General features: G+C 42.8%; 3 protein-coding genes across 8 annotated transcripts in view; 1 reads left to right on the top strand and 2 right to left on the bottom strand.

The window, feature by feature from the left end:
- The window catches only part of LOC103131625 (uncharacterized), a 16175-nt gene extending 6424 nt beyond the window's left edge, over window positions 1-9751 (bottom strand). Inside the window, exon 1 of one of the 4 annotated variants that reach the window (XM_016666786.1) lies at window positions 8748-9751. In XM_016666786.1, coding sequence (XP_016522272.1) covers window positions 8748-8913 — 166 coding nt within the window. In that variant the 5' untranslated portion in view covers window positions 8914-9751. The remainder of the gene's footprint in view (window positions 1-8747) is intronic. The other 3 variants (XM_007543304.2, XM_016666787.1, XM_007543306.2) reach the window with 3 other exon arrangements.
- Window positions 677-7325, top strand: rabgef1 (RAB guanine nucleotide exchange factor (GEF) 1). Of its 3 annotated transcripts, none has more exons than XM_007543309.2 (9): window positions 677-783; window positions 2380-2564; window positions 2635-2819; window positions 3401-3567; window positions 4395-4476; window positions 4583-4715; window positions 4993-5084; window positions 5318-5574; window positions 5951-7325. In XM_007543309.2, exons 2-9 carry the CDS (start codon window positions 2386-2388, stop codon window positions 6365-6367), a joined length of 1512 nt encoding a protein of 503 aa, XP_007543371.1. In that variant the 5' UTR covers window positions 677-783; window positions 2380-2385; the 3' UTR covers window positions 6368-7325. The 3 variants fall into 3 exon arrangements, with proteins under 3 accessions (XP_007543371.1, XP_016522271.1, XP_016522270.1); XM_016666785.1 differs by lacking the exon at window positions 677-783 and adding an exon at window positions 817-835; XM_016666784.1 differs by lacking the exon at window positions 677-783 and adding an exon at window positions 912-1039.
- Window positions 9752-9850: 99 nt separating the features above from the next.
- Window positions 9851-11487, bottom strand: part of kcnj6 (potassium inwardly rectifying channel subfamily J member 6) — a 7967-nt gene continuing 6330 nt past the window's right edge. Inside the window, exon 3 of the mRNA XM_007543303.2 lies at window positions 9851-10912. Within this exon, the coding sequence (XP_007543365.1) occupies window positions 10566-10912 (347 nt within the window). The 3' untranslated portion in view covers window positions 9851-10565. The remainder of the gene's footprint in view (window positions 10913-11487) is intronic.

Genomic DNA, 11487 nt, shown 5'->3' with positions numbered 1-11487 from the left:
TGTACCATTATTAATCTTTATTTATTAGTGTTTGTATAGTTATATAAATATGTATTGATATTACTAAATAATTTATTAAATAAATTATGAACAGCTGAAAGCTGTGTGCTTTGTAATATGCTCTTCATACATCGATATCAGAATATTCCATTCCTATTCTATTGTTATAGCCACTAAGCATATTTAAATATGATGAACTATGTATTAAAAACATACTTAAAAAATACAATTGTTTATAAATGTTGCTTTGATAGATGTTTGAATATGGTTTCCAGTAACAGAAAAGTTTTTATTTTTTAATTCTTTTTTTGAAGGTTTTGTTGGCTCTAGTGGCATTTATTTGAAGGTAGTTCAACAGGAAAGAGGGCAATCAGAGAAGGAAGACATGCGGCAAATGTTGACAGGACGGGAATCGAGCCTGCGACCACTGCCATGAGGACTAGGGCCTCAATACATGGTCGTGCTTTGCCCCTGCGCCATCACAGCACACCCCAGTAACAAAGTGTGTTATGATCGATTAAATGCGCTGATACGTCATTGTGCTGCTAAACACATAACGCTGAGTGGAGTGGTGGACCGCTCCAAGATGGCCGCCCTAAATCTCGTCAGCGACAATAGGCGAGAGCGGTCCATGAGGGTCTATCCTTATATTATGTCTATGATCAGACATGCTTCGCTCAACGCGATGACGTCATTGCGCGCCTCTTCGAAGCGTGCCCCGTCATCGGTCAGGGACGCAGAGGGGGAGTTGGTTCGTTCAGTGTCTCGGTGAAAACATAACAGGTGAGTAGCCAAGCGGATCAACGGGTTTATAACATTTTAATCCTGACAAAATGTAAGTATTCGAGGGAAGTATTAAAGGAGAAACCGTTAGGCTCCGTCAGCTCTTTAGTAGCTGCTATATCAGAGCTAAATCTGTTAGCCGCCTAAACACTCAGTTTGTAGGAAATATGTCCCAGACATGAACATATTAACGAAGACAGATATATGAAGGATATACGTTTATTCACCAAGCGACAAATCACAGGTTGTCCATAACGTATAATAAGGTTAACTCAACTGCAACAGAAGTCGTCCAACAGATCGCAGCTAATGCTAAAGAGCTGTAAATGAAGATCTCCCATCAGATTTAAATGGATAATTTATTGACTAAATCACGCGATTATAAAAACGTTTAATAGCATTTTCATTAATTATCCTTCTGGCAGCAAACAGCCGGATTTTTGGAGCATTTAACCTCATTTTGTTTCTTCTGACCAGCAGGGCTTTAGTTGATGTTTTTCCATCCTAACTCTTAATTTTTGGAAGTCTCTGCCGAGTTGATAGGAGAATAACAAAGCAAATATTTGGTGCCTCAATCAAATGGGCCCGTTTTTGACAAAGTTTTATTTTACTTTTAGCTTTAAGATAAATATTTTATGTTGCAGAAGCGTAAAATTACTCAACTAATACAAAATCAGTGGTGCTGGACTTTATCAATAACAATTATTTTAGATAAATGTTAAGCATCATTTCATTCATACTGTGTACTATATCTATAACATAACAGGATATTAACTACAAAGTATGTATTTAAAACAAAGTAGTTTAGAGACATAATTTTAATTAAAGCAAAGAAATCTGAGAAGCCACATAGTTAATCAAATTAAACAAAATCCAATGAACTCAGTGGAACCGGGACGATAAACAGCAGGAATTTAAAGAAATAGTTGATCATTTCTGGGACCTCAGTAGATTCGGAGGCATTTCCATTTCCTCCTCGGTTCTCACTTCCTAAAACAAAACAGGCATTTTGGAATAAAAGTATTCACAACTTGAGGAACTTACTTTTTCATTTAGTCATTTCCGTCAACGTTTTCCAGTGCCAACTTGGCAAAAGAGGAAGGAAGAGAATAAAAACTAGATTTTGTCCTAAAGACGGTTTTACCAAAACGTGATGTTCAAACAAGCCGCATCCTGCACATTCACCGCTAGATGGCAGTAAAGCAACACTCTCCTCTTTTCATTAATTTGATAAATTAATGAACATTCGGCATCATGTAGTGGGATAAAACGAGAGCATCAAGGTAAAAGAAAAGCGCAGAAACATGGGACTAGCACTAAATGCATATAAAAGGAGCAAGTATTTAAAACAAAATAAATGTAGATTCTTTGGCGGCTATTTTTCTTCAAAATGTCTAGAATAGACAGACGTTAAACACCAGACTCCACTGCCTAAAGTTCAGATTGTAACTGCAGAAGAAGAAACTCTGAAGGGAAGTTCAGTCATTTATTTATGAGTTTCAGTGTTTGTGTTTATTTCCAGCAGAGGAAATGAATGAAGAACGTTTTAGTTCAAACTGAGACACAAACCAACAAGCAGAGCGTTTTCCTCTCCAGGCCACCATGAGTCAGCGGACGGAGCGGCGGGGCATCCACGTCGACCAGTCGGACCTGCTGTGCAAAAAAGGATGCGGTTACTATGGCAACGCCGCATGGCAGGGCCTGTGCTCCAAGTGCTGGCGGGAGGAGTACCAGCGGGTCCGGCAGAAGCAGATCCAGGACGACTGGGCCTTGGCGGAAAAGTAAGAGCAGCCGCCGAACACGGCCGCCGTTTCAGCTCAGTGCGCCCGGCTCAACGTTTCCCCACCGCAGGTTGCAGAGAGAGGAGGAGGAGGCGTATGCCAGCAGCCACGTGGCGCACGGCCCGGCCGCCGCGGGCCACGCCTCGCTCGCCCCATTCTCAAAGTTTGAGGAGAAGAAAACCAACGAGAAAACTCGCAAAGTGACAACGGTGAAGAAGTTCTTCAGCCCTTCGTCTCGAACCGCCGCTAAGAAAGGTGCTGCTCGCTTCGTCACGCTTCGCCTGTCTGGGTCTGAACTCTGCTGCTGATTGGATCTGCTCCATTTTTAAGCTTTTTATTTTCACAGCGTGATACAAAGGGGGCAATAAATAGATTTTGCCAATTGATCACAGTTTAGGTGATAAATTGGATTAGAAATATTTGATTTCTGGAAAATCTGGATTTATTTTCCACCATGAAGTCTTTGGGTTTCTGTAGTTCAGGGTGATGTCATCACCCAGGTCGGCCATCTTGTTTGATAACTGTGTTTTACAGCCAAGCGTGCCGCAATAAGCAAATAATCAATAATAAATTAAAATTAGCGAAATAATTTCCATCTGATGGAGAATATTTTTTGTTTACAGACTTCATAATTCTTTTCATTTCTGATTCGGCTGCGTTTGTTTTTATTCCTGTTTTATTCTACAGTTAACCTATGACTAAATTAGTTGATTATTTTAGTAATTGATTTATTCTGATTAATCGCAACTAATGCTATTAATCGTTTCAGCCATTTACAGGAAACTCTGAAGGAGAGAAAGTCCGAATGATAATCCCTTTGGTGTTTTTCTGATCAGAGCCTCCGGAGGGAAAGTCGGCGTCTCCGTCCATCAGCCGCCGCGCCAGCTTCGACGCCGACCAGGTGTCCAAAGACTTCGTGGAGTTCTTGAAGAACCTTCACAAACCCGGCAGAGAGATCCACAAGCAGTGCCGGGCCTTCCTGGTCAGCATGTCCAGCAAGAAGGTGAGGACAGATCACTGGGCCACCAACCAACCAACCAACCAACCAAACAGTCCAGGAAATTTCACACAGATGGAAGTTTGAAAGTTATTATTATTTCTGGTTATTATTATTTCACTGACAGTTAAATAAAAAATTACATATGACCCAATTATTATAATGGCTAAAAATTATTTTTACTAACCAGCTAAGATTATTAAGTTAGTTCACGATTCTTTGAATCATTATTAATCAAGAATAATAATGAATAATTGTGATTATCACTATTAATCCAATTAATAGGTTCAAATCTTAGATTAATAAAAAACTTTAAAAATAGAAATGAGTTTAATGAAAAGTCTGTTTAAGGTTCTTTTAAAGACGCAGTAAGTGACTGTGTGTGCTTAACGTTAGCCGCTAGCGATTAGCTGGACTGTATGCGTGCTTAGCGTTAGCTGCTAGATATTAGTGTGACACTGTGTGTTTAGCAATAGCTGCATTAGCATGACTGTGTGTGTTCAGCATTAGCTGTTAGAAGCTAGTGGCATGAGCCACTAGCTTCTAACGTGACTGACGTTCTGTGTTCAGCACTAGCCTGCAGCCATTAGCTGCTAGAGTAAATATGTGTGTTCAGCATCAGCAGTTAGCTGTGAGCATGATTGTAGTTCTATGTTCAGCGTTAGCCGCCAGCTGTTAGCTGCTAGCATGACCGTGTGTGTATTTAGCATTAGCAGTTAGCTGATAGCTGTGTTAGCCGCTTGCTATTAGTGTGATTGTAGTTCTGTGTGTTCAGTGTTAGCTGTTAGCGGCTAGCTGCATTAGCCACTAGCCGCTCCGTTTGCTCTGGACAGGACCTGGGAGCAGATGAGCTGTCGGAGTGCGTTCAGGATTTCTACCAGAGCTTGGCCGATCGCCTCATGAGCCACTTTAAAGGTTAGCGCAGCAACGCTACCTGGTAATTATTTTAGATGGATGAATCAGCGTGACCTGGGCCAGCCACCAGGTGGCAGCAGCAGCGTCTCACTGGGTTACTCATCAGGGTCGTCAGAGTCGGTGGATCAGGTGATGGACCAGGTGGAGAAATACATCATGACCCGCCTGTACAAGAGCGTCTTCTGCCCAGAAACTACGGACGACGAGAAGAAGGACCTGGCAACCCAAGACCGGATCAGGTCAGCTCTTCATCACTCTCAGCATCACCTTCATCACTTCCTGTGTGTAACTCGTGTTTGTCTCAGGAAACTCCGTCTGAAAGTCTCTGTCTGCATTTTGTTACCCAGCAGCGTTTAAAGCTCAGGTCCGTGTTTCAACATGAGGACAGCTGCACACGGCATGTCAGCGTCCCCTGGGTGGCGCTTCACCCCCAGGGGACGCCCTGTGCTGAGCCTTGTTATCCCTCAGGGGGCGCTGAGCCGCTAGCCTGACTCGGTTAGCCTCGTGTGTCTGCAGGGCGCTGCATTGGGTCACCGTCCAGATGCTGTGTGTGTCCATGGACGAAGAAACGGCCGAAGTGTCAGAGAACGTGGTCAGAGCCATAACAGGTGAGAAACGACGATTCATCAGTCAGTTAAATTATTATGATTATTTCTAAAACTTTACGGCTTGTTTTCCAGATATTACGGTTTACATTCCTAAACGTTCCCTCTCTGTTCCAGTTCAATCCGATGGGATTGTTTGTTAAATGGCTGTAAATCATAATGATCAGTTTTAATAAGCGGTAACCGTAGCAACAGCGATGTGACTGAAGGCAGGGAAACCTGTGGTCTGGTTGCAGACATCATCGAGATGGACTCGAAGCGCGTTCCGCGGGACAAGCTGGCCTGCATCACTCGCTGCAGCAAGCACATCTTCAGCGCCATCAGGATCACCAAGAACGAGCCGGCGTCCGCCGACGACTTCCTACCGGCGCTCATCTACATCGTGCTGAAGGCCAACCCGCCGCGGCTGCAGTCCAACATCCAGTACATCACCCGCTTCTGCAACCCGAGCCGGCTGATGACCGGAGAGGACGGATACTACTTCACCAACCTGGTCCGCTTCACTCCTCACTCGCTTATCAAGAGAGAAACTGATTCTGTTTGGTTCAGTGAACTGGAACTGAGTTCATAAATTGCAGTTCAGATTCACCCAGAACACGATCCAGTGAAACTGTAAATAAAGTCAAATTAAATTCACGTTTGCTGCTTAGACAGATCTGCTCAGCAAATTTTCCACCAGTCGGTCAGGAAGCCGCAGCTCCGCCATGCTTTACCTATCAAGATGGCGCCCTCACTTCCTATTCAGACCAGAGGAAACTCTGTATCAGAAGGGTAGTTAGCAATGGTAGCTAGTTAGCCCCTCTCCAGCTAGTTAGCGGCTGACGCTAGCCGCGGACGATTCAGCGCTAACGGCTGTGTCTGTGTTGCAGTGCTGCGCCGTGGCCTTCATCGAGAAGCTGGACGCTCAGTCTCTCAACCTTTCCCCAGACGAGTTTGAGCGCCACATGTCGGGTCATGCCTCGCCCCGATGCAGCGGCTCGGAGGACGGACGGCCCGACGGCGGTCCCGGAGTCGGCGGTGCCGCCGGCCCGGTCCTGGCCCGGTTCAGCCACAACCTGCAGCTGCTGTCGGGTCTGAGCGCCCGGCAGGAGGCCGTGACGGCGGCGGCGCTCAGCCTGCAGGCCGACCTCCTGACCTGGACCGACGGCGTCCGGCGGGACGTCCGCCACATCCTGGACAGGTATCCTCTGGACACCAAGGCCTCCAAGGCTTCTGCCATCGACGCCAACAGCGTGGACGGCGAGAACCTGCCAGCACCCATCAAGCCCCACATGTTCGTCGGCTAGAGAGGAAACTTTAAAACTTGACCTCCGACCTCAGCGCCGAGGAGGCGGATCTGTAACTGGAAGCTAACTCACAGCAACACCTGAAAACTGATTCAGTTTCACTGATTTATCAGCAGATTGATCACAGCTGGCGATCAATCCATTTGATTGATTAATCAAATTTGGGGGTTTAAAAGATTTAATTTTTGGGAAATCTGTTTTTCTTTCGCCGATCTCCTTCTGTAGATCAGTGATGTCATCGCACCCAGATGACATCACTGATCCGGGGGAAACATTTAGCACTTTGTTAAAGTGAATCTTTGATTAGTTTGAATATTTATGCATTAATATACATTCATACTGAGTTTAAATATCTGTGACTGAATCTGTTTTGGTTCATTTCAGAATCACTTTGTCTTAATAAATCTGATTTTATTTCAGACTGAACATAAAAACGCCTTTAAAACATTCACTCTTATTTACGGTACATTTCAGTTTTTGACTCGTGTATAGAGGGATTTTAACTGATTTTAGCAGATTTTAACTTTTGTTTGATGATAAATTACACAATTTCAAATTAGTTAACTATTTCATCATTTTTAATTTGTGTGCCACATAACGTTTTCATTGGAAGCAAATAAAATTAATTTATTAAAACCCAAAGCTGACAATAGAGCAGATTTCCTATTGAATTATTGTCAATTGTCAACATAGAAACATAATTTATGCATTTGTGACTTAAGTGTTAAATATGTTTAGTGGGGCAATTAGCTTAAAATGTTCTTTCATAAACTTCATGTCACCAATGGTAACAGAAACTGTTTAATTGAAATGTTAAAATGAAAATGTGTTTAAAAGTAAGAATAAAATGATTTTTCTTTAAAAGGATGGATAACATTTAAGTGTTGGTATAATATTTCACAAATGGTCAAAACATTTTTGTTTTGGTGAAATAAAAAAGATGATTAATGCAAAAACTTTGTCCAAGATTCTAATTTCTGCATATTAACTTTGCCTCATAATATCCAACTAAAAATGCTGCAGTAAGTTAAAGTTTTTGTTTGTTAAATCAAGTTACATGAAACTATTTACAGTAAAAAGGCATAGACTGATTTTTCTCCTGCCATCAAAACAATTTTCTTTTTAGGTCAAAATTTTTCTGCATGTTTGGATAAAAATCCTGTCTGGTTTAGATGCTGGAGGGGTTTAACACGTAACCGTGACGACACTGCGCTCACACGTAACCGTGACGATCTTATTAGCATCTCAAAAGCTGAACTCTGACCCCAAGTCCCGAGGAGCTGAAACAGATTTGAAGTTTCTCTTAGCCAGAAGTTTAAAAACTGGTGCAAAAGCAAATGAGGTGGAGTAGCAGGAGCTGTGTTTCCACTGACTAGAACATTGTCACGATTTTTGATAAAAGTTTTCGCACTAGGACGAGATGTTTTATTTTATTTTCTGGCTGTGATCAGAATTGGCGTATTTCGCTAAACTGCAATGGAAACGGTTTGTTCACATCACAAGTCACATGACCAACAACCAGACGTTACTACTGGTGGAAACTACGAAGAAAAAATCCACAGTAAGTGGGACGAGGAGGATGGTGCTGCTGTTTTTTAATTACTTACTGTGTTAATCTTATTTGTGTGTAATTTAATAACTTACATGAACTCTGCAATTACAAAATTGTTTTTTAACATTAGTGGAATATCAAAGTTTTGCCCACATCTGCAGCTTCAGTCAGAGGCCTCTTCAGAGTCGCTGTAAGACTGACTGCTAGCAGAGATCCATCCTACCTACAGCATCGCCACCACAGATATAAGATATTTGAATTAAATGAAGCAACATTTAATTTCCTTTTGAATAAATACAATGTTTTTGAATCTATGTTGAAAAATGCTAAAGGTGAATTTATTTTATAGGAATTACTCAAATAGAATCTATTAAAACAGAAACAAAATGTTTAAAACAGGTTTAAAAACTGAGATATTGAATTTAAGTTTACTTCACAGCTTAGTTGTGGCTGCATGCATGTATAATTTTTGAGGCACTCCAGCTTTTTGCAGCCCAGTCATTTCTAAAGTCCATCTCAAACCTTTGATTCTGTCACCTCTGACCTGATTGAGCTTATTGATCGATTAATGTTTAACTGACAAGCGGCCATTTTCTTAAAAATTTTAATTTTCTCTTGTATCAAAACGGCCGACCGTCTCTCCATAACACAATGTAAAGGGTTACATTTTTCACACTATGCACAAATTAAAATATTAAATTTTAATTTGCTGACTGAATAAACAGAAAATTGTCGTTTTCACACAATATTAGACAACTTAAACATGTATAAATAAACAGGAACCTCCTAGCTTTAGCTGAATAGAAAAATGAAATAATTTAAACTTACCGTCTTCGCAGCTGCTGGTTGAAAAGTTTCCGCACTTCGTCTGAATGAGCGACACGAAGCTGAAACTGAAGCAGCTTAATGAACAGAACCGAATAAAGTTCATTTCCGTCCAACACCGCACTCTGTTCGGAATGTTTCTCTTTCCGGTTCCGGGACAGCCCGCCATCTTTACTTCTGCATTAACGACTCCCTTTAAGGACGACCAGCGACGCCCTCTATTGGATGGCGGCCAAAGTACAGCATTGAAACAAAGGTCTAAGAGCCATTGGAACTAATTGGGGCCTGCCCATGCAATGCATGTCGCAGGCTATTATGGTCTGTCTCGCAGCTCACCGACTCAGATGCACTGCAGGTGCTGCGGCCCGAACCGCTGTCTGAGAGGGACACAGCCCATTTTAAATGCCAGAATTACTTTAAAATATTTGCGCTCAGGTCTCGCAATGCATTGGCTGCAGTCGTTAATTACCATAGCGACGGAGCCCAGACAGAGGCAGTGAGAAGTCTCACAAACAGGCGCAGAGAAACGTCTCGCAATGCATTGTGGGAAAAATACATATTTCCTCGGATTATTCTTATTTTGCTTACATAAATGTATAATGTCTCAGGATTTTTGAGTGTGAATTAAAATCCTCAGTATGAAGGTTGAACATTTTCTAGAAAAAAAAAACAATTATCCACTGTCTTTATTTTTTTTATTTCGCAGCGTGAGTGAAAACCACACTTTCGAAGCTTTATAGTCGTCAGTCTTGGCGTGGAGTATCTACGAACCAGGTCAGCTACGGTACTGCGGTGGTGGACCAGGTGGAGCACGTCAGTATGGATATGCGCCCGGGTTTTACCAGGGTGATCCCAGCTGTGGTAATTGCTCAGTCGTGTTACTGTTTAGAGTCAGGACGCTGCGTCCAATCTGATGGCCATGCGTTGGGCAGGCCCCAGTTAAATTTCTTCAGGTATTTAAAATGTCTAGTTTTAATCCAATAATCTGCTATTAATTGTTAGTCGATTAATTGTTTACAGTCTATTAGCTTGAAATGGTAAATCATATTAAGTCTATTAACCAGAATGATTTGTGAAAACAAAACCAAGCAAAATACGTCCTCTGGTGCATAATAAGGAACTTACTGTTTATTATTGTCTATGATTTTAGGTAACATGTGAGGCAAATCTGGAGAACATCATCTAAGATCCTGCGCCTGACAAGAAGTCTCCAGTGTGCAAAAAAGTGACAAAATGCAGTTTTAAAGGGCCGTTGTCTGAAGTGGATCAGCTGTAAGCAGCGAGTCATGGCTTGGTCTAGTTCAATCATAAACACACACTTTTCATCCAGGGAAGAATTCCTCATTGGTTTCAACTAGAGCTTGCATCCATCCTTGTTTGTATCAGAGCGTTAATGTCATACAGTTTGTGCAGAATACCAGATAAATGAACTGTTACATGCTTAGATATAATTCTGAAAAAAGGTTATTGAAAGCTTTATACATACAGTAAGGCATAAAATATATACAGAACTAACCTAAAGGTAGTAGTATCAAACATCATTTAGATATTCACACAGAAACAAAACAAAGAATCCAAAACTGCTTATAATATGTACAAAAATACTTCTGCAAATACCCCTAGGAATATCTGGTTAGAAAAAATAACAGGGATCTGAGGAGACGTCACATGAAGCTGAAACATGCAGAGGATTCTCAGTCCAGCTGTGGCCTCATGTCGACATGTTCTGGTTCTCCAGGTGTGAATCTGAAAAGCGGATCTAGTGAAGGATTTTTACAGTTCTCCCTCCCGCAGTGCGCTCGCTGATCCGCTCGGTTCTCGCTACACTTTGGACTCGCTCTCCAGGTTGGCTATCTCCCCGTTCCTCTCGGCCGCCTTGTCCTGGCTCTCCGGGCCGGCCTTGCTGTCCTGCCCCTCCTGCTCCGACTCGGCCAGCCCCTGCTGGCTCAGCTTGCTGGCCAGCGACCAGGTGAGGGGCAGCCGGGCGCGGGCGGCCATGTCGGCCAGCTCTTTGGCGCTGCAGGCGGGCGTGTTGGTCTCGTAGATCTCATGGAAGCTGTTGTAGTCGACCTCGTAGAAGCCGTCCTCCAGCGTCAGGACGGGCATGAAGCGGTAACCCCACTTGATCTCGCTGCTGACGTAGGAGCTCCTGGCCTGACACGTCATCCCTGCAGACACAGCCAGACTCAGACCCTACCGACAACACGTCATTTATCACAGCTGATATGGTAAAAAAAAGGTGACATTAGTATAAATCTATGGCCTAAACAAAACCTTCACATTTCTGCACTAAATTATTCTTAGACAACCAGATTGCAGTTTGATTGATGTTTTCACTGTAAAAATCAGATGTGCAATTATAAAACCTCATGTCTTTGAAAAGCAGAAGTGGAGCCTCCTGCAGAAGTGTGCAGGACATTAGCATCTGTCAGATGCTAACATTAGCATCGTTAGCAATTAGTGCCCATCCATACACCTATTTTCTTCCACCTGTGTCCCATTGGGGTCAGGAGGCGCTGGTGCCTCTCCAGAGGTCAAAGGGCGAGAGGCAGGGTCTCCTGGACGGGTCACCAGTCCATCACAGGGAAACACAGAGACAGACAATGACACACACTCACACCTAACTTATGCAGACCAGTTAACCTGACAGCCATGTTTCTGGAGGAACCTGGAGAGAACCCACGTGTTAGCCGTTATTACTCATTGTCAATCCACCATTCTCTAACTGTGTATATAATAAACA

Source organism: Poecilia formosa, unplaced genomic scaffold (genome assembly GCF_000485575.1).
Source record: "Poecilia formosa unplaced genomic scaffold, Poecilia_formosa-5.1.2 Scaffold797, whole genome shotgun sequence".
Taxonomy (NCBI): Eukaryota; Metazoa; Chordata; class Actinopteri; order Cyprinodontiformes; family Poeciliidae; genus Poecilia; species Poecilia formosa.
Note: the sequence above shows the minus strand (reverse complement) of the source record. Positions and strands in the feature narration are given on the sequence as shown.

Excerpts from the sequence above, each read along its gene's own strand:
- rabgef1 (XM_007543309.2), top strand. The coding sequence starts at position 2,386 with ATGAGTCAGCGGACGGAGCGGCGGGGCATCCACGTCGACCAGTCGGAC. Across the intron at positions 2,820-3,400 it reads TCGAACCGCCGCTAAGAAAG|AGCCTCCGGAGGGAAAGTCG; the intron begins GTGCTGCTCGCT and ends TTTTCTGATCAG. Across the intron at positions 4,716-4,992 it reads GCAACCCAAGACCGGATCAG|GGCGCTGCATTGGGTCACCG; the intron begins GTCAGCTCTTCA and ends GTGTGTCTGCAG.